The 22,714-nt window shown below is 40.9% G+C and overlaps 1 protein-coding gene across 1 annotated transcript in view; it reads left to right on the forward strand.

Annotated features, from left to right (window-relative positions):
* LOC149984278 (CUB and sushi domain-containing protein 3-like) overlaps window positions 1–22,714 on the forward strand; it is a 569,716-nt gene that overhangs the window by 326,890 nt on the left and 220,112 nt on the right. The window contains exons 34-36 of the mRNA XM_090219648.1: window positions 1,121–1,234; window positions 1,417–1,512; window positions 2,141–2,344. Of these exons, the coding sequence (XP_090075774.1) occupies window positions 1,121–1,234; window positions 1,417–1,512; window positions 2,141–2,344 (414 nt within the window). The remainder of the gene's footprint in view (window positions 1–1,120; window positions 1,235–1,416; window positions 1,513–2,140; window positions 2,345–22,714) is intronic.

The following is a 22,714-nucleotide window of genomic DNA, read 5'->3' on the forward strand; positions in this document are numbered from 1 at the left end:
CTGATTTCTGACATTCTTTTTCCGTAGTGTTTTTCTGTATTGGTTTAGTGATTTACCATAGTGAAGGGGTAGACTCAGATTTTTCCGGTCTCTATGTATTTGGTTGGACAGGTTTCTCAATTTCTTTCTTCGATTTTTGCATTCTTCATCAAACCATTTGTCATTGTTGTTCATTTTCTTCAGTTTTCTGTTTGAGATTTTTAGATTTGATAGGGCAGCTGAGAGGTCAAATATACTGTTAAGATTTTCTACTGCCAAGTTTACACCTTCACTATTACAGTGGAACGTTTTACCCAGGAAATTGACTAAAAGGGTATCGCTGGTCTGGATGGGGTTCCTATTGATCTGTTGCTCCAGCAGTCTGATCCTCTCCTCTAGTGTTCTGCTCTTCTCCTGTTGTAGTTGTCTCACCACTGTCCAGAGTGCAGATATGTCTCTGTCCACCTCCAGCTCTCTGGGTCTGGTTAAGAGAGTGTTGTTGTGCTGGACTGTTGTCTGGGTCTGTGCTGACTGGAGTGTAATCACCTGCTGTTCCAGCTCCACCTGCCTTACCTCCAGCTGGGTAAATGTATCCTTCATTTCAATGAGGGAGTAGTACTCTGTGCTGGGAGGTTGACTTTCCGCTGGGGGTGGCTCGTCTGTGGGGTTATATAATGAAGAGGTTTGGTCTGACCCGCTCGGGGTGGCTCGTCTGTGGGGTTATATAATGAAGAGGTCTTGTCTGACCTGCTCAGGGTGGGGGTATCTTTCTCAAGGGAGAGCTTCTCCTGCTGGGCTAATTCTTTGATTAGGTGAAAGTCCAGCTGAAACTGTTTGGGGTTACCCTGTACCATTACTTTTCCAGACTTATAGAGATTTATATTAGCTGACCCAGAGTCCTCGTTGTCAAGTATCCAGAGTTTCCACCCTTCGTTAACACCCCCTCAAAGGGGTAGTGTGCTAATATAGCACTGTGCCATGCCAGGGGATGGTTTGTGTGGAAGATGAGGTTGCTGATGTTCTTATCCGACCCCTCTCTGTCTCTCTCTCTCTCTCTCTCTCTCTCTCTCTCTCTCTCTCTCTCTCTCTCTCTCTCTCTCTGTCTCTCTCTCTCTCTGTGTCTCTCTCTCTCTCTCTCTAGTGCTGTTTGGCCAGTTTGTGGTGTTTCAGACGTTGGTGAGTGACGTTGTAGAAATCTACGACGGCCCGACTCCAGACTCTCCTGTCCTCTCGTCCATCTCCGGCTCTCACTCAGGTAGAGAACATCACATTTTCTCTTTACAGTGAATCTTATCAGAACACACCTGAATAAAAATAATAATCTCAATAACAAATCTCAATGTAAATAAAGGAATTTAAATATAATGTTCGTTGAGTTTTAAAAGTGATGGGTTTAACGAAAACCAAAAACCTCTCTCTTTTCTCCCGACACTGAAGGAGAGACTCTACCTTTAAGTTCTGGGAACAAAATCACCGTCAAGTTCACCACCGCGGGTCCAGAGACAGCCAAGGGATTCCACTTTGTTTATCAAGGCATGTTTTTCTATATTATCTGCTCTTTGATATGAAGATAGATGAACTGCCTTGCAGTTGCTACCTGCTATCTTGGCAGAGAGGAGAATATTTGGCAGCCCTTTTTACAAAAACACTACGTCATATCACAGTGTCTTGATTAATCTGTCTCTCTGCCATTCAAATGACTAGTCAGTGGTGTTCCATTGAGTCTGTGCAGAGGATCGTTGAGCTGAGCAGAGCAGGGAAAAGACATGGGGAAAGATGCAGAGATTGACTGATGATCTGAGAGAGGATGTTTTGGTGGATCTCTGTGCCAATCTCATGTCTTCTCTCTGTTTTGCGCCCTCAATCTCTCTCTGCCTGCCTGCATGTCTTCTCTGTGTCTGCCTGTCTCTCTCTCTTTCTTTCTCTCTTTCTCTCTCTTTCTCTCTCTCTCTTTCTCTCTATTTCTTTCTCTCTCTTTCTCTCTCTCTCTTTCTCTCTCTCTGTCTCTCTCTCGCTCTCCCCCTCTCTCTCTCTCTCTCTGTCTCTCTCTCTCTCTCTCTCGCTCTCTCTCTCTCTCGTTCTCTCTCTCTCTTTCTCTCTCTCTCTCTCTCTCTCTCTCTCACTCTCCCTCTCTCACTCTGCTTGTCTTCTCTCCTCTCAGCTGTCCCCAGGACCAGTGCATCTCAGTGCAGCTCTGTGCCAGAGCCCAGGTTTGGGAAGCGGATAGGAAACGACTTTGGCATTGGCACGGTGGTGCTGTTTGAATGCAATCCAGGCTACGCTCTGCACGGCGCCACTGCCATCAGGTGTGAGGCCATCCCGAACACTGTGGCTCAGTGGAACGGCACTGAGCCCACCTGCGTAGGTAAGTAGACTGCGCCAACTCCTCACAGTCACAGACCTAGTTCCACCGACCCAAACCACACAGTCACAGACCTAGGGGTGCCTGGCGAAATTGGTTATTTCCACCTCATGAATGGATGTACATTTTCCCAAATACGAATGGAATTGAGAATCATTGGATTGTCCCCCCCCCCAAAAAAAAAAACATTATTCAATGCCTTGGACCCGAAGTAGTGACTATATTTCAGATGATAAAGTATTGCATTCGTGGCTTTGATGCTCCTCCATTGCACAATGATAGTGTGCAATCCGTCTGTCCAAGGGAACACGTTGTTGTGCTGCCCAGTAATACTTCTTCATGTGAGGTCATCCAAGACCTCCAGCTTTAAAAGGAGGAAGTGGAAAACAGTCAATTTGATCTCGAGGTCTTTCCCTTTCTTCATGTGAGGTCCAGCTTTAAAAGGAGGAAGTGGAAAACAGTCCATTTGATCTAGAGGTCTTTCCCTTTCTTCATGTGAGGTCCAGCTTTAAAAGGAGGAAGTGGAAAACAGTCCATTTGATCTAGAGGTCTTTCCCTGTCTTCATGTGAGGTCCAGCTTTAAAAGGAGGAAGTGGAAAACAGTCCATTTGATCTAGATGTCTTTCCCTTTCTTCATGTGAGGTCCAGCTTTAAAAGGAGGAAGTGGAAAACAGTCCATTTGATCTCGAGGTCTTTCCCTTTCTAAATAAAGCTGGAGAGCAGTCCATTTCTTTTATCAAAGACGTTAGATGGAGCTTCTCTCTCTGAAAGGAAAACTTCAGCAATTTGGCAATGAACCCCTTTATCTACTTCCCCAAGAGTCAGATGAACTCGTAGATCCCATCTTTAAAGGAATACTTCAGCAATTTGGCAATGAAGCCCTAAATCTACTTCCCCAAGAGTCAGATGAACTCGTAGATCCCATCTTTAAAGGAATACTTCAGCAATTTGGCAATGAAGCCCTTTATCTACTTCCCCCAAAGTCAGATGAACTCGTAGATCCCATCTTTAAAGGAATATTTCAGGAGTTTTATCTCCTTACCAAGAGAGATGAATTTGTGGATACCATCTGTATGTCTCTGTGTTCAGTATGAAGGAAGTTAGAGGTAGAAAAGTTGTGTTTCTGGAATGGAATCAGCCGGCCAATCACGCAACGTCTGCTTAGATTTACCTTCCAAAAAACGACCCGGCATCATAATGAGTTCTGTTGTTTTGTTAACAGACTCCCACAGAGTAACTAGGAGGGGATGGAATCAAACCTGGTTTTGGACAGCAGAAACCACAGAGTAACTAGGAGGGGATTGGAATCTAACCTGGTTTTAGTTAACAGACTCCCACAGAGTAACTAGGAGGGGGATGGAATCATACCTGGTTTTAGTTAACAGACTCCCACAGAGTAACTAGGAGGGGGATGGAATCATACCTGGTTTTAGTTAACAGACTCCCACAGAGTAACTAGGAGGGGGATGGAATCAAACATGGTTTTAGTTAACAGACTCCCACAGAGTAACTAGGAGGGGGATGGAATCATACCTGGTTTTAGTTAACAGACTCCCACAGAGTAGCTAGGAGGGGGATAGATTCATACCTGGTTTTAGTTAACAGACTCCCACAGAGTAACTAGGAGGGGGATGGAATCATACCTGGTTTTAGTTAACAGACTCCCACAGAGTAACTAGGAGGGGGATGGAATCTAACCTGGTTTTAGACAGCAGAAACCACAGAGTAACTAGGAGGGGGATGGAATCATACCTGGTTTTAGACAGCAGAAACCACAGAGTAACTAGGAGGGGGATGGAATCATACCTGGTTTTAGTTAACAGACTCCCACAGAGTAACTAGGAGGGGGATGGAATCAAACCTGGTTTTAGACAGCAGAAACCACAGAGTAACTAGGAGGGGGATGGAATCATACCTGGTTTTAGACAGCAGAAACCACAGAGTAACTAGGAGGGGGATGGAATCTAACCTGGTTTTAGTTAACAGACTCCCACAGAGTAACTAGGAGGGGAGGGCATCAAACCTGGTTTTAGTTAACAGACTCCCACAGAGTAACTAGGAGGGGGATGGAATCATACCTGGTTTTAGTTAACAGACTCCCACAGAGTAACTAAGAGGGGGATGGAATCATACCTGGTTTTAGTTAACAGACTCCCACAGAGTAACTAGGAGGGGGATGGAATCATACCTGGTTTTAGTTAACAGACTCCCACAGAGTAACTAGGAGGGGGATGGAATCATACCTGGTTTTAGTTAACAGACTCCCACAGAGTAACTAGGAGGGGGATGGAATCATACCTGGTTTTAGTTAACAGACTCCCACAGAGTAACTAGGAGGGGGATGGAATCACACCTGGTTTTAGTTAACAGACTCCCACAGAGTAACTAGGAGGGGGATGGAATCATACCTGGTTTTAGACAGCAGAAACCACAGAGTAACTAGGAGGGGGATGGAATCATACCTGGTTTTAGTTAACAGACTCCCACAGAGTAACTAGGAGGGGGATGGAATCATACCTGGTTTTAGTTAACAGACTCCCACAGAGTAACTAGGAGGGGGATGGAATCAAACCTGGTTTTAGACAGCAGAAACCACAGAGTAACTAGTAGGGGGATGGAATCTAACCTGGTTTTAGACAGCAGAAACCACAGAGTAACTAGGAGGGGGATGGAATCATACCTGGTTTTAGACAGCAGAAACCACAGAGTAACTAGGAGGGGGATGGAATCTAACCTGGTTTTAGTTAACAGACTCCCACAGAGTAACTAGGAGGGGAGGGCATCAAACCTGGTTTTAGTTAACAGACTCCCACAGAGTAACTAGGAGGGGGATGGAATCATACCTGGTTTTAGTTAACAGATTCCCACAGAGTAACTAGGAGGGGGATGGAATCATACCTGGTTTTAGTTAACAGACTCCCACAGAGTAACTAGGAGGGGGATGGAATCTAACCTGGTTTTAGACAGCAGAAACCACAGAGTAACTAGGAGGGGGATGGAATCAAACCTGGTTTTAGACAGCAGAAACCACAGAGTAACTAGGAGGGGATGGAATCATACCTGGTTTTAGTTAACAGACTCCCACAGAGTAACTAGGAAGGGGATGGAATCATACCTGGTTTTAGTTAACAGACTCCCACAGAGTAACTAGGAGGGGGATGGAATCATACTGGTTTTAGTTAACAGACTCCCACAGAGTAACTAGGAGGGGGATGGAATCAATCCAAAGTGGCAGTGTGTTCTGTTAATTCACACAGTGTGTTCTGTAAACTTTATTGTCCATGTGATGTGGACAACATGATGAACTAAACACAACAAACAACAATAAAATTAAAAACTTTATTGTCCATGTGTTGTGGACAACATGATTAACTAAACACAACAAACAACAATAAAATGTACCCGTGCTCTCAGACCTGCTCGTATCCCATCCAGTATTACTGAAGCAGACCTGCTCGTATCCCATCCAGTATTACTGAAGCAGACCTGCTCGTATCCCATCCAGTATTACTGAAGCAGACCTGCTCGTATCCCATCCAGTATTACTGAAGCAGACCTGCTCGTATCCCATCCAGTATTACTGAAGCAGACCTGCTCGTATCCCATCCAGTATTACTGAAGCAGACCTGCTCGTATCCCATCCAGTATTACTGAAGCAGACCTGCTCGTCTCCCATCCAGTATTACTGAAGCAGACCTGCTCGTATCCCATCCAGTATTACTGAAGCAGACCTGCTCGTATCCCATCCAGTATTACTGAAGCAGACCTGCTAGGCTCCCATCCAGTATTACTGAAGCAGACCTGCTTGTCTCCCATCCAGTATTACTGAAGCAGACCTGCTCGTATCCCATCCAGTATTACTGAAGCAGACCTTCTTGTCTTCAATCCAGTATTACTGAAGCAGACCTGCTTGTCTCCCATCCAGTATTACTGAAGCAGACCTTCTTGTCTCCTATCTGGTGTGTTACTGAAGCAGACCTGCTTGTCTCCCATCCAGTATTACTGAAGCAGACCTGCTTGTCTCCCATCCAGTATTAATGAAGCAGACCTGCTTGTCTCCCATCCAGTATTACTGAAGCAGACCTGCTTGTCTCCTATCTGGTGTATTCCTGAAGCAGACCTGCTTGTCTCCTATCTGGTGTATTCCTGAAGCAGACCTGCTTGTCTCCTATCTGGTGTATTCCTGAATCAGACCTGCTTCTCTCCCATCCAGTATTACTGAAGCAGACCTGCTTGTCTCCTATCTGGTGTATTCCTGAAGCAGACCTGCTTGTCTCCTATCTGGTGTATTCCTGAAGCAGACCTGCTTGTCTCCCAGTATTACTGAAGCAGACCCATGCTAGTTGATGATAATCCTAGTCATATTAGCAACCCATGCTAGTTGATGATAATCCTAGTCATATTAGCAACACATGCTAGTTGATGATAATCCTAGTCATATTAGCAACCCATGCTAGTTGATGATAATCCTAGTCATATTAGCAACACATGCTAGTTGATGATAATCCTAGTCATATTAGCAACCCATGCTAGTTGATGATAATCCTAGTCATATTAGCAACCCATGCTAGTTGATGATAATCCTAGTCATATTAGCAACCCATGCTAGTTGATGATAATCCTAGTCATATTAGCAACCCATGCTAGTTGGTGATAATCCTAGTCATATTAGCAACCCATGCTAGTTGATGATAATCCTAGTCATATTAGCAACCCATGCTAGTTGGTGATAATCCTAGTCATATTAGCAACCCATGCTAGTTGGTGATAATCCTAGTCATATTAGCAACCCATGCTAGTTGGTGATAATCCTAGTCATATTAGCAACCCATGCTAGTTGATGATAATCCTAGTCATATTAGCAACCCATGCTAGTTGATGATAATCCTAGTCATATTAGCAACCCATGCTAGTTGATGATAATCCTAGTCATATTAGCAACCCATGCTAGTTGATGATAATCCTAGTCATATTAGCAACCCATGCTAGTTGGTGATAATCCTAGTCATATTAGCAACCCATGCTAGTTGATGATAATCCTAGTCATATTAGCAACCCATGCTAGTTGGTGATAATCCTAGTCATATTAGCAACCCATGCTAGTTGGTGATAATCCTAGTCATATTAGCAACCCATGCTAGTTGATGATAATCCTAGTCATATTAGCAACCCATGCTAGTTGGTGATAATCCTAGTCATATTAGCAACCCATGCTAGTTGGTGATAATCCTAGTCATATTAGCAACCCATGCTAGTTGATGATAATCCTAGTCATATTAGCAACCCATGCTAGTTGATGATAATCCTAGTCATATTAGCAACCCATGCTAGTTGATGATAATCCTAGTCATATTAGCAACCCATGCTAGTTGATGATAATCCTAGTCATATTAGCAACCCATGCTAGTTGATGATAATCCTAGTCATATTAGCAACCCATGCTAGTTGATGATAATCCTAGTCATATTAGCAACCCATGCTAGTTGGTGATAATCCTAGTCATATTAGCAACCCATGCTAGTTGGTGATAATCCTAGTCATATTAGCAACCCATGCTAGTTGATGATAATCCTAGTCATATTAGCAACCCATGCTAGTTGGTGATAATCCTAGTCATATTAGCAACCCATGCTAGTTGATGATAATCCTAGTCATAATAGCAACCCATGCTAGTTGATGATAATCCTAGTCATATCAGCAACCCATGCTAGTTGATGATAATCCTAGTCATATTAGCAACCCATGCTAGTTGATGATAATCCTAGTCATATTAGCAACCCATGCTAGTTGATGATAATCCTAGTCATATTAGCAACCCATGCTAGTTGATGATAATCCTAGTCATATTAGCAACCCATGCTAGTTGATGATAATCCTAGTCATATCAGCAACCCATGCTAGTTGATGATAATCCTAGTCATATTAGCAACCCATGCTAGTTGATGATAATCCTAGTCATATTAGCAACCCATGCTAGTTGATGATAATCCTAGTCATATTAGCAACCCATGCTAGTTGATGATAATCCTAGTCATATTAGCAACCCATGCTAGTTGATGATAATCCTAGTCATATTAGCAACCCATGCTAGTTGGTGATAATCCTAGTCATATTAGCAACCCATGCTAGTTGGTGATAATCCTAGTCATATTAGCAACACATGCTAGTTGATGATAATCCTAGTCATATTAGCAACCCATGCTAGTTGGTGATAATCCTAGTCATATTAGCAACCCATGCTAGTTGATGATAATCCTAGCCATATTAGCAACCCATGCTAGTTGGTGATAATCCTAGTCATATTAGCAACCCATGCTAGTTGATGATAATCCTAGTCATATTAGCAACCCATGCTAGTTGATGATAATCCTAGTCATATCAGCAACCCATGCTAGTTGATGATAATCCTAGTCATATTAGCAACCCATGCTAGTTGATGATAATCCTAGTCATATTAGCAACCCATGCTAGTTGATGATAATCCTAGTCATATTAGCAACCCATGCTAGTTGATGATAATCCTAGTCATATTAGCAACCCATGCTAGTTGATGATAATCCTAGTCATATCAGCAACCCATGCTAGTTGATGATAATCCTAGTCATATTAGCAACCCATGCTAGTTGATGATAATCCTAGTCATATCAGCAACCCATGCTAGTTGATGATAATCCTAGTCATATTAGCAACCCATGCTAGTTGATTATAATACTAGTCATATTAGCAACCCATGCTAGTTGATGATAATCCTAGTCATATTAGCAACCCATGCTAGTTGATGATAATCCTAGTCATATTAGCAACCCATGCTAGTTGATGATAATCCTAGTCATATTAGCAACCCATGCTAGTTGATGATAATCCTAGTCATATTAGCAACCCATGCTAGTTGATGATAATCCTAGTCATATCAGCAACCCATGCTAGTTGATGATAATCCTAGTCATATTAGCAACCCATGCTAGTTGATGATAATCCTAGTCATATCAGCAACCCATGCTAGTTGATGATAATCCTAGTCATATTAGCAACCCATGCTAGTTGATTATAATACTAGTCATATTAGCAACCCATGCTAGTTGATGATAATCCTAGTCATATTAGCAACCCATGCTAGTTGATGATAATCCTAGTCATATTAGCAACCCATGCTAGTTGATGATAATCCTAGTCATATCAGCAACCCATGCTAGTTGATGATAATCCTAGTCATATTAGCAACCCATGCTAGTTGATTATAATCCTAGTCATATTAGCAACCCATGCTAGTTGATGATAATCCTAGTCATATCAGCAACACATGCTAGTTGATGATAATCCTAGTCATATCAGCAACCCATGCTAGTTGATGATAATCCTAGTCATATCAGCAACCCATGCTAGTTGATGATAATCCTAGTCATATCAGCAACCCATGCTAGTTGATGATAATCCTAGTCATATTAGCAACCCATGCTAGTTGATGATAATCCTAGTCATATTAGCAACCCATGCTAGTTGATTATAATCCTAGTCATATTAGCAACCCATGCTAGTTGATGATAATCCTAGTCATATTAGCAACCTAATTAATTCTTTAAAAAAAAAAAAAGAATAATGTGCAGTGGTTGTATTTCATATTGATTTATTTTCACATTTATTTTGACAGTATACTATATACAATTTAAAACACACATTAAACACAATACATAGATATATACTGTATATACAGTTGAGGTCGGAAATTTACATGCACCTTAGCCAAATACATTTAAACTGAGTTTGTCACAATTCCTGACATTTAATCCTAGTAAAAATTCCTTGTCTTAGGTCAGTTAAGATCACCACTTTATTTTAAGAATGTGAAATGTCAGAATAATAGTAGAATGATATATTTCAGCTTTTATTTCTTTCATCACATTCCCAGTGGGTCAGAAGTTTACATACACTCAATTAGTATTTGGTAGTATTGCTTTTAAATGGTTTAACTTGGGTCAAAAGTTTTGGGTAGCTTTCCACAAGCTTCCAATGCTTTTTCAGTTCTGCCTACAAAATTTCTATAGGATTGAGGTCAGGGCTTTGTGATGGCCACTCCAATACCTTGACTTTGTTGTCCTTAAGCCATTTTGCCACAACTTTGGAAGTATGCTTGGAGTCATTGTCCATTTGGAAGACCCATTTGCGACAAAGCTTCAACTTCCTGCCTGATGTCTTGAGATGTTGTTTCAATATATCCACGTAATTTTCCTCCCTCATGATGCCATCTATTTTGTGAAGTGCACCAGTCCCTCCTGCAGCACCCTCACAACATGATGCTGCCACCCCCGTGCTTCACGGTTGGGATGGTGTTCCTCAGCTTGCAAGCCTCCCCCTTTTTCATTATGGCCAAACAGTTCTATTTTTGTTTCATCAGACCAGAGGACATTTCTCCAAAAAAATGATATTTGTCCCTATGTGCAGTTGCAAACCGTAGTCTGGCTTTTTATGGCAGTTTTGGAGCAGTAGCTTCTTCCTTGCTGAGCGGCCTTTCAGGTTATGTCGATATAGGACTCGTTTTACTGTGGATATAGATACTTTTGTGCCTGTTTTCTCAGCATCTTCACAAGGTCCTTTGCCTGTTGTTCTGGGATTGATTTGCACTTTTCGCAGCAAAGTACGTTCATCTCTAAGAGACAGAACACGTCTCCTTCCTGAGCGGAATGACTGCTGTGTGGTCCCACTGTGTTTATACTTGCGTACTATTGTTTGTACAGATGAAAGTGGTACCTTCAGGAGTTTGGAAATTGCTCCCAAGGATGAACCAGACTTGTGGACGTCTACAATTTTTTGCGGTTTTAGCTCATTTATTTTGATTTTCCAATGATGTCAAGCAAAGAGGCACTGAGTTTGAAGGTAGGCCTTGAAATACATCCACAGGTACACCTACGATTGACTCAAATGATGTCAATTAGCCTATCAGAAGCTTCTAAAGCCATGACATCATTTTCTGGAATTTTCCAAGCTGTATAAAGGCACAGTCAACATAGTGTACGTAAACTTCTGACCCACTGGAATTGTGATACAGTGAATTATAAGTGAAATAATCTGTCTGTAAACAATTGTTGGAAAAATGACTTGTGTCATGCACAAAGTAGATGTCCTAACCGACTTGCCAAAACTATAGGTTGTTAACAAGAAATATGTGGAGTGGTTGAAAAATGAGTTTTAATGACTCCAACCTAAGTTTATGTAAACTTCGACTTCAACTGTACATATACATTAGGATACAAAAACACAATCATGGTAAGCACAAATAAAACATCACAATTCACCCAGAAAAAAAACTGTTTCATTCATCCACAAATAAATCCCCAATCAATACTTTAAATTGACCAAACGACACCAGAACATCAATCGGTATCAATTTGGAATCTGTCGTCCCAGAACTGTCCCAGGGTCTGTTTTTAACTGTGGACATGTTTTCCATCGTCTCCAGGGACGACTGGACACCCTTCATTTCAAGCCCTGGATGGGAATTATTTGATAGGCTACCGAGGGTGGCCAATCATCCTCCAGGAGAGCCTTAAAGGGGCCGTGTTGTATTTACGAGACAGGAGGTATGAAAGAAGCCAATAAGGCAGAGAGTATAGCCCACATTTCTGTCTGATTCTCCACGGTAAAAAGATAGTAATGCATGTTATTGTGTAACGTGGTTCCTTGCATCCTACAAGTCTGTAAAAAAGGACAAGTAGCTAAATATCAAACCCTCGTCTCATTACAGACTGGAGATAGGTTCATACATATATATATGAACGCACTTCAACTGGTGCTCGTGTTAACATTCATCTCTTCATTGAAGGTTTAACATGTCATCTGTCAAAGGATGTGAGACAAGACGTACTGAAGGGTACCTATAGGGATGAAGGCTGCACCCTATTCCCTATTCAGTGCACTAAGTGACGTAAGGGCTCTGTTCAAACGTAGTGCACTACAGATTAGAGCTGGGCGATATCGACAAAAATTATAAAAAATTTTAAATCCGTTATTTTACCAGGTAAGTTGACTGAGAACACGTTCTCATTTACAGCAACGACCTGCGGAATAGTTACAGGGGAGAGGAGGGGGATGAATGAGACAATTGTAAACTGGGGATTATTAGGTGACTGTGATGGTTTGAGGGCCAGATTGGGAATTTAGCCAGGACACCGGGGTTAACACCCCTACTCTTACGATAAGTGCCATGGGGATCTTTAATGACCTCAGAGAGTCAGGACACCTGTTTATCGTCCCATCCGAAAGACGGCACCCTACACAGGGCAGTGTCCCCAATCACTGCCCTGGGGTATTGGGATAATTTTTTTAGACCAGAGGAAAGAGTACGTCCTACTGGCCCTCCAACACCACTTCCAGCAGCATCTGGTCTCCCATTCAGGAACTGACCAGGACCAACCCTGCTTAGCTTCAGAAGCAAGCCAGCAGTGGTATGCAGGGTGGTATGAAGGGTGGTATGCTGCTGGCATATTGTGATAAATGGACTGAATTATAACAATAACAATAAATGGAATGATAAGTTAATAACTTATATGTGCAGCATAGTTATGTTTGATATTACCCATATCATTTATACTACTCTGAATGTTGTAGCTATCAATTGTCCCATTGACAATCAAACATTAGCAAATGTATTTCATTTCAAACTGAACATTTCTCTAGTAAAACCCTGTAGGTTGTTTATCGTAAAATGAAGGACATATCAACAAATGTCCACAATAAGTGGTCGGTTTGGTCGGTGGCAATCACTGTTGGTTTATAGTCCCAGCTCTACACAGATGCAGGAGCTTAATTTGACCCCGTTTCTCACAGCAGGAAAATAATCCTGCAGCAACAGGAAATGTTTAATTATTATATGGATTATAATGAATTCACTTTTTTTTTTGTAGAGGTTTGATAAAGTCTAAATGTTTTAAGTGGAAATTATAAACTTTAGAAACCTTTTAGACTCTAGAATGCACTCACATTTCTCGCAACACCAGGAGGATCAAATTAAGATCCTACACCTGTATGTAGGGAATAGGGTTCCATTTGGGATGCAGGTATATAGTGATTATCAAATCAAATCAAATCAAATTGTATTTGGTCACATACACATGGTTAGCAGATGTTAATGCGAGTGTAGCGAAATGCTTGTGCTTCTAGTTCCGACAATGCAGTAATAACCAACGAGTAATCTAACCTAACAATTCCAATACTACTACCTTATACACACAAGTGTAAAGGGATAAAGAATATGTACATAAAGATATATGAATGAGTGATGGTACAGAGCGGCATAGGCAAGATACAGTAGATGGTATCGAGTACAGTATATACATATGAGATGAGTATGTAAACAAAGTGGCATAGTTTAAAGTGGCTAGTGATACATGTATCACATAAAGATGCAGTAGATGATATAGAGTACAGTATATACGTATACATGTGAGATAAATAATGTAGGGTATGTAAACATTATATTAAGTAGCATTGTTATGGCAGAGATTGAGAGTTGTATGTAGCACAGGAAGAGACAGGCATCATCACCAAGTCTGCTTCACCTGAGGAGTTAGGAGATGAATAGCGAAGTCGCTTCCTGTGAATTTGTCACGGCGTCTGTCTCTGTGTGGGAGTAGTGAAGAGGACATCATCTGTAAAATATTGATGAGTTTGAATTTGCAGTGAACTGGATTAGGGGCCAATAATTAGATATGTGAGCTCCTACATGCAGCATGGCTCAACGACACACTGAGGCACGAGAAATCATGTTGTGGGTTTATATACTGTCCTCTGTACAGTCCTGGTTGTTGTGGTAGATACAGGCTGTAGACAACTCAGTGGTTGTCTGTAGACTGTCCTTGGTGTGGTAGATACAGGCTGGTTGTCTGTAGACTACTCCTGTTCGTCCTTGGTATGTTAGATACAGGCTGGTTGTCTGTAGACTACTCCTGTTCGTCCTTGGTGTGGTAGATACAGGCTGGTTGTCTGTAGACTACCCCTGTTCGTCCTTGGTGTGGTAGATACAGGCTGGTTGTCTGTAGACTACCCCTGGTCGTCCTTGGTGTGGTAGATACAGGCTGGTTGTCTGTAGACTACCCCTGTTCATCCTTGGTGTGGTAGATACAGGCTGGTTGTCTGTAGACTACCCCTGGTCGTCCTTGGTGTGGTAGATACAGGCAGTAGACAACTCAGTGGTTGTCTGTAGACCACCCCCGTTCGTCCTTGGTATGTTAGATACAGGCTGGTTGTCTGTAGACTACTCCTGTTCGTCCTTGGTGTGGTAGATACAGGCTGGTTGTCTGTAGACTACTCCTGTTCGTCCTTGGTGTGGTAGATACAGGCTGGTTGTCTGTAGACTACCCTTGATCGTCCTTGGTGTGGTAGATACAGGCTGGTTGTCTATAGACTACCCCTGTTCGTCCTTGGTGTGGTGAAAACAGGCTGGTTGTCTGTTGACTACTCCTGTTCGTCCTTGGTGTGGTAGATACAGGCTGGTTGTCTGTTGACTTCCCCTGTTCGTCCTTGGCAGACAGGCATCAGTTGTTTATGACTGAAGGAGGCATCTCAAACGGCACCCAATTCCCTATGTAGTGCACTGCTTCTGACCGGAGCCCTTTGAGTTCCCCTGTGGCTTTCCCTGTGAGTTTCCCTGTGAGTTTCCCTATGAGTTTCCCTGTGGGTTTCCCTGTGAGTTTCCTTGTGGGTTTCCCTGAGGGTTTCCCTATTTCCCTATGTGTTTCCCTGTGGGTTTCCCTGTGGGTTTCCCTATGGGTTTCCCTATGGGTTTCCCTGTGGGCTTCCCTGTGGGTTTCCCTGTGGGTTTCCCTGTGAGTTTCCCTGTGAGTTTCCCTGTGGCTTTCCCTGTGGCTTTCCCTGTGGGTTTCCCTGTGGGTTTCCCTGTGAGTTTCCTTATGGGTTTCCCTTTGAGTTTCCCTGTGGGTTTCCCTGTGAGTTTCCCTATGGGTTTCCCTGTGAGTTTCCCTATGGGTTGTCGTGGAAATGTCCTCTATTTACCAAATCATGGGAGCAAACCACACACACAAGTCAGAGTTAGTTATCAAAGTCCATCTTTAATTATATGAGCTCTATCACAACCCTGTGACTCTCAGATCAATTCAGTGTCTCCCAGTGAATCCTCTGAGTGCCCCCTTACAATGCAACTGAGTTCCTTTAATAGCAAAGACACACATAGTCAGACAGCATAGACATAACTCATCGTTCAGCTTTGTCTCCTTTCCCAAACCCAGAACCATAAACCAATCCTCCATTACAACAGGCATATATCAAATTGTCATTTAGATACAACCCACTCTAAATACAAACTCCTGGACAAACTCACGGAGAGGAGGGTGAGGCTATAGGTTAAGATAGAAACAACATAAGAGGGAGCATAGAATGATTCCAGACACTGCAACCTTCCTTTCCCCACTATGGGAAAGGTAGAGAGTGAAAGATATGTTTACACATGATGACACTTTGACCTCTCCCCTCTCAGCGGCCCAGGCAACTTAGTTTTGACATAGAACAGATAACTGCAACCTCACCACAGAATTACACAAAAATACCATTCTGATGAGAATTAACTTACACACATTTGATGAATATAAAACATCTTACATATGTTACCAACAAATTCTGAATCTTCCCTAACATTCCCCTCTCAAGGGACTCAGTTCCTTTTGAAGAATCAGAATAGTAACATACTCAATATTTTAAAATTAAAATCCCCTCAATGTCAAATACCTTAGCTTATATGTAAACTTTCTCCCTTCTGAAACTAAGTTTACAACCCTTATTCTACAAGACAAACTTGCACATGTTTTAATAACACAGAATAATCCATTTGAGGAAAAATAAAAACATAACATATATAACTGCTCTTTAAATTACATGAGAACCAGTGTCTAAACACAGGCCTCCTCACAACATATAGGACAGACATCCCTCTAAGTACTCATGCTCAGAAATATACTCATGAGTAGAGAATAGGTCATTGAAATCATTCATATTCCAAATCATAAGTAACAACCCAACTATTTATCAAACCAATATTTAGAATAGCACTCCTCAGTGATTCATTTGTCTTATCACTCAAAAGTAAAAACCTAAATTTAACACACATCAATATTAGCAGATTTACATACAGTATAATTATCCCATAATTCTACTATTAACTTTTTTAATCATGATTTTAATACAGATCAGTATCTCAATGCATTCTTAATATAAATTACTACAATTTACATGGTGTAGACCTCTTCAATCAATCTGATACCACAAAAGTGTAAACAATTTTAATGGCACAGTTAGATTAAACCCCCCCCCCCTCTCAGGCACGGCATCTTCTGGCATCTTCGTTTTTCTTCAAATAGCTTTACAGTTCAAAGTGGACGGCCCATGATAATGTCCCAATTTCAATGTCTCATCTTTACCACTCATGTCTTGTCCATTCGTCAACCAATATACCAGCATCATAAGAAAATGTTAGAACAGATCTTTCTCCATGATCACTCCAAGTGGATTCTCACAGTATGACAGAACCATGAAAGAAAAGCAGTTGATAGCTTAGATCCGATACTGTACACCAATTTCTGGCTTGGTTCTTTTCTCTCGGTAGAAGTGGTTAGGAAAGCCTCCTTCAATGCCTTTGTCTCTCTTCTTCAGCCAGTTAGAGGGGGTTTTGAGGTACATACACCATTCGGTCCAAATTATCTCTTCCATGCATTAAGATACCGTCTGATGTCACTTTTCATGATAACCTCGAAAGAACAGATCAGAACAACAGTTTAGTTCAGTTCAGTTCATTAAACTACATGATAAATGATTACTTTTACCAATTATTCTTAACACACATATCTAAACATATTTCACAGAGAATATCAAAACATTCTATTGAAACTATTCTTTCAAATTGGTTTATACTCCCCATCTCACTGTCAACTCCATCGTAGAGCCCAGGATCAAGAAATTAGACCTATACCCCTTGGGAATAGAACAAAACAAACTCAACAATACAATACACTCAACAATACAATACCCTCAACAATACAATACACTCAACAATACAATACACTCATTCACATATCACTTAAGTTGTATAACTTCAATTCAAACCCTCAAAAAACTGAATCCTCCCCCATGTTTTACACACATCTCTCCGTATGAGAGTAATGTAAAACAAAATTTCAGCTAACCTAATCAAATTAAAATCACTAAACTGAAGAAAAAAAAACACTCCATAAAGAAAAATTATTTAACCCCTATGGTCATAGGAAAATAGACTTAAAGCAGCATACCCTTAGTCAAAAGCAATGCCCTCTTCACACTGGTCCAAATTACAAATATGGATTAAGAAACATATTTACCAATTACACAAATTATTTTGAAAGCAGTATTACAAATGACCATACATTTATTATCCAAATGGCTTTCCAATGCGGGTGATCAAGCCACAACGGAAAGTCATCAGAAGGTCATAGGTCATACAAAACCCTTCAAAGCAGTGTTTTGCACTATATGAAACAATTTGACAACAATAATCAACTAGTTCCAAACATTTTCATATTTCCATGTTCCCAGAACATTCCTTTATCAAAAGAATTTGCGTGTGTAATGAAAAGTCAGAAAATAAAAACTCATTACAATCCCAATGTGGTGAGTGGCCCCTTCAATGTGGTAGTTTATGGCCCCAATTTCACTCACTCTCCCCAAGAGTATATTCCCTGGACACATTCCAGAGAGACAGTGAAATATCAATTTTCCCGAAGAAAACACAAAAACACTTAGTATTAATTTACACTACATCGATTCAGAAACTCAAACGTGAACTATAAACCAAACCTAATGATAATTCCACTGTACCTCAAATCATTAATCATACGTTTTAATCAAATCAATGTATATGCATGATAAGTTAAATCAACTCCTAAAAAAAACTTTTAATCAGCAACCCTAATAATTTCAATCTGTTGATATAAATTTAGTAAAAACCAATCCTGATTTTTTTTGAACAAATCTAAAATCCTCCAAAAGTCGGTGCTGTCTCATCATCTAAAAATACAAATAAACGTATTTTTCCCCCACTGATATCCACAAAGGTCAATACTGTTCAGCACATCCATTAATGATCTTCCTTTAGTCTGTACAGGGTCTGAAGTTCCAATGTATGCAGATGATACAGTGATAAATTCATGCAAATAACAAGCTACACAAGAACTCACTACTATAATGATTCAGATGACAAAATAGCTAAGAGACTCATGTTTACATCTCAATAAAATAAAACACAGTCTGCATGTTCCTCAAAAAACAACTACTGATGTAAAAAGCTCCTGGTGGTATCTGATTTTAAGTGCCAAGGCATCATACTTGATTCCAACCTTTCTTTTAAAAAGCAAATAATAAAGGAACTAAAATACCAAATTCAACCTAGCTAATTTACCAAAACATATGAAATTGTTTTGACTACACTATATAACTACTATAACAACACTATAATTAAAATCTATGATACTCCCCCACTTAACATACTAGTTTAGTCTTTGGCCCAATCTTGCTTTTCAACATTCATACCCATTCAGTCTTCTGTCAACAGGTTGGCGTACTATTCTATCCAGCAATCACCTTTAATGACCTGACATTGTTCCACATAATGGAAACATACCATAACCTTAGAGTACATTAACTTTCCTGCTCAAATTAACTGGTGTTACTTAAACAATCAAACCAAGAATCAATAACCATCAGAAGCTATCCTTACGATGTTTTATGATTCAGACACCCAGTCTCCCAATTCTCATAGCCTAATACAGTAAATATAAACGCCACAAATCTATGATGCCCACCTAGCGAATCAGCTGCTAGAAATACAGAAAAACATTTACCTGAACAACGGTCAAAACAATTAGAGTAAGGTTATTGTATATTCAAACTAATAACGCAAATTTACGTTATTCTACAACAATCTACCTTCCTCCAGCAACTTTCCCTGACAATGAGCAGCCAACATAACAACTCACTCTCTTCCATACTTTCAACTCAACTTTCCTATTTCTTTTTCCCCCAGTTGGGCAAAAATATAACCCCTCTCATTTCAACGTTTTTCCCTTACCTCTATCGTAAGATTAAAACCTCAACTTTATAACTTCCTCTTCTCTTTGCTCTCCACACTTATGAAATGTATCATATTTCTTTAAAAATAACACACACAGCGCCAAAATTATAACATGCGTCAGTCAATCTATAAGAATGAAAAACATTTCGGTAACCACTTTCCTATTGCCATTCTCTCCCCGCTATCATTCAGAGTGTCTTTAACTTAGGTAACTGTCTTCTCTATTCATACAGTAATTTAAATACGACCCAATTCTCAATACATTATTCCAGCAGATAATTTAGTGAACAGATATCGTCTTGCATCAGTATTCGCTTCGTTATTATTTTAAATTGAATTAGTCTATCAATTTAACCTAAACAATCTATTGAAAACGTTCAATTTATCTCTTATACAAACACTAGCGACCATAACTTTCCAGGCAAAACATACAACTAGATTATTTACAATCAGAAACTCTGAATTGAGCCAGCGCCGTGACTGGGAATGGAACTCGGGCCTCCCGCGTTGCAGGCACGAATTCTACCACTGAACCACTAATGCTATTGCCAATAACCAAAATTCTCCGGCTATAAACTCGATTTACAAAGTAAAATCAAAACACGTCACTATCGGTAATTCCCAGAAGAATAATAGCCCAATTTTAATAGTACAAACGTTACTCCAGCTATGATTCTCAAATTCCAAATGAATATATTAGCAATCAAAGAATAAAATCGACACTAATGACTAGGAAACAGTAAAAGTAGATTATGTTTACTTATGCAACATATTTCAATTACTTTACTACATCACATTAATCACGCAAGGATAATTCGTTTGATGGAAAACCTTAGGCTTTGTACAACATTATAAATTACATCGAGCATCCCTCGAATTCTATTTAACTTTATGGAAAACAGTTTATTCAATAAATCCCGCAACTTCTCTCATACTGGGAAGAAAAATGATAACATGTTCAGACCTTAAAGGCAGTTAAATTTCAAATGTTTCCCCCAGACGGAGATACTCCAATATGCGTTCTATAGTTACATCGTTAGGGTAAGATAACCAAAAGTGGACACACTCTAATCAGTTTCTAGAGCTCAATTTCCCAGATTTTGTAGATTATTGTAATATTGCTTAAAAACTTCATCTTTATCAAATTATCCATTTAAGATATCAACTCAAAACCTACGTACGTCTACGAATGGGTGGTTTAAATTGTATCTAATCATTTTCAGCATTACTTTATACACACATACCATTTATCATAATTTCAAATAATTCACAGAATCCATATAAAATTTAAGAAATCTTAGTTACTCACACACTTTCAGGATCATCCACACAGGATTGGTCAGATTTTTCACATAGAACTTTTCTGACGTCCACACAGAACATCAAAAGGTTTGCCCACACAGAGTAAACCCTACCCCGCTCACACAGAACGGTCCGACTCACACAGAGTAAACCTACCCCGCTCACACAGAACGGTCCGACTCACACAGAGTAAACCTACCCCGCTCACACAGAACGGTCCGACTCACACAGAGTAACCCTAGGGCATACCTGGCTAGCACATTTATAATAATTGGAATTCACCACATCTGAGGGTCACTTAGACAAATCACACAGACGCACAGAATGAGGTCCTTCTTCCAATAGGGCTTCACCAAGTGCCGTGTTTTACCTAGAACACACAGACCCCCTGGCCCCTCACCCCGACAGACCTCGCCAAATCCCCACTGTGATCAATTCAGTGTCAGGAGGGCTCTTGGTCACTGGCAACCGGACAGCGCAGAGTATCTTTTGAGTCCACAAAACCCCCAGATTACTCTCCTCTGACTCGACCCTGCTTACGCCGCCAAGGTGCCTTCCTTACAAAGGAATTCACGCTCAGAGTATACGTAACAGGCATAATTAAAAAACTCGACTTCAAATCTGTGTGTGGTTCGCTCACCTTTTTCTTAAAAAAAACTCAGTTCGAGATGTGGTATCCACTCGGCTCGCTTCCTCTTAGATCAAAGGTTGGTCCATCTGCTCCGTTTCCCGAAGTGTGGTTCTCCCTGAGATCCCAAGTTTAGGGGATCCCTCGTGCACGATTTATTTACCTAGATCGTAGGAACGGTCACCGAGTAAAGATTCACATCCCATCCTCGTCGCCAAATGTCGTGGAAATTTCCTCTATTTACCAAATCATGGGAGCAAACCACACACACAAGTCAGAGTTAGTTATCAAAGTCCATCTTTAATTATATGAGCTCTATCACAACCCTGTGACTCTCAGATCGATTCAGTGTCTCCCAGTGAATCCTCTGTGAGCCCCCTTACAATGCAACTGAGTTCCTTTAATAGCAAAGACACACATAGTCAGACAGCATAGACATAACTCATCGTTCAGCTTTGTCTCCTTTCCCAAACCCAGAACCATAAACCAATCCTCCATTACAACAGGCATATATCAAATTGTCATTTAGATACAACCCACTCTAAATACAAACTCCTGGACAAACTCACGGAGAGGAGGGTGAGGCTATAGGTTAAGATAGAAACAACATAAGAGGGAGCATAGAATGATTCCAGACACTGAAACCTTCCTTTCCCCACTATGGGAAAGGTAGAGAGTGAAAGATATGTTTACACATGATGACACTTTGACCTCTCCCCTCTCAGCGGCCCAGGCAACTTAGTTTTGACATAGAACAGATAACTGCAACCTCACCACAGAATTACACAAAAATACCATTCTGATGAGAATTAACTTACACACATTTGATGAATATAAAACATCTTACATATGTTACCAACAAATTCTGAATCTTCCCTAACAGGGTTTCCCTGTGAGTTTCCCTGTGAGTTTCCCTGTGAGTTTCCCTGTGAGTTTCCCTGTGGTTTTCCCCGTGAGTTTCCCTGTGAGTTTCCCTGTGGGTTTCCCTATGGGTTTCCCTGTTGGTTTTCCTGTGAGTTTCCCTGTGAGTTTCCCTATTTCCCTGTGGGTTTTCCTGTGAGTTTCCCTGTGGGTTTCCCTATGGGTTTCCCTGTGGGTTTCCCTGTGAGTTTCCCTGTGAGTTTCCCTGTGGATTTCCCTGTTGTTTTCCCTGTGAGTTTCCCTGTGAGTTTCCCTGTGGGTTTCCCTGTGAGTTTCCCTGTGGGTTTCCCTATTTCCCTGTGGGTTTCCCTGTCGTTTTCCCTGTGAGTTTTCCTGTAGGTTTCCCTATGTGTTTTCCTGTAGGTTTCCCTATGTGTTTCCCTGTGAGTTTCCCTGTGGGTTTTGACAGCTCTGCTCT

The sequence above is a fragment of the Oncorhynchus mykiss genome, chromosome 3, assembly GCF_057628025.1.
Source record: "Oncorhynchus mykiss isolate SJ-2025 chromosome 3, ASM5762802v1, whole genome shotgun sequence".
NCBI classification, from domain to species: domain Eukaryota; kingdom Metazoa; phylum Chordata; class Actinopteri; order Salmoniformes; family Salmonidae; genus Oncorhynchus; species Oncorhynchus mykiss.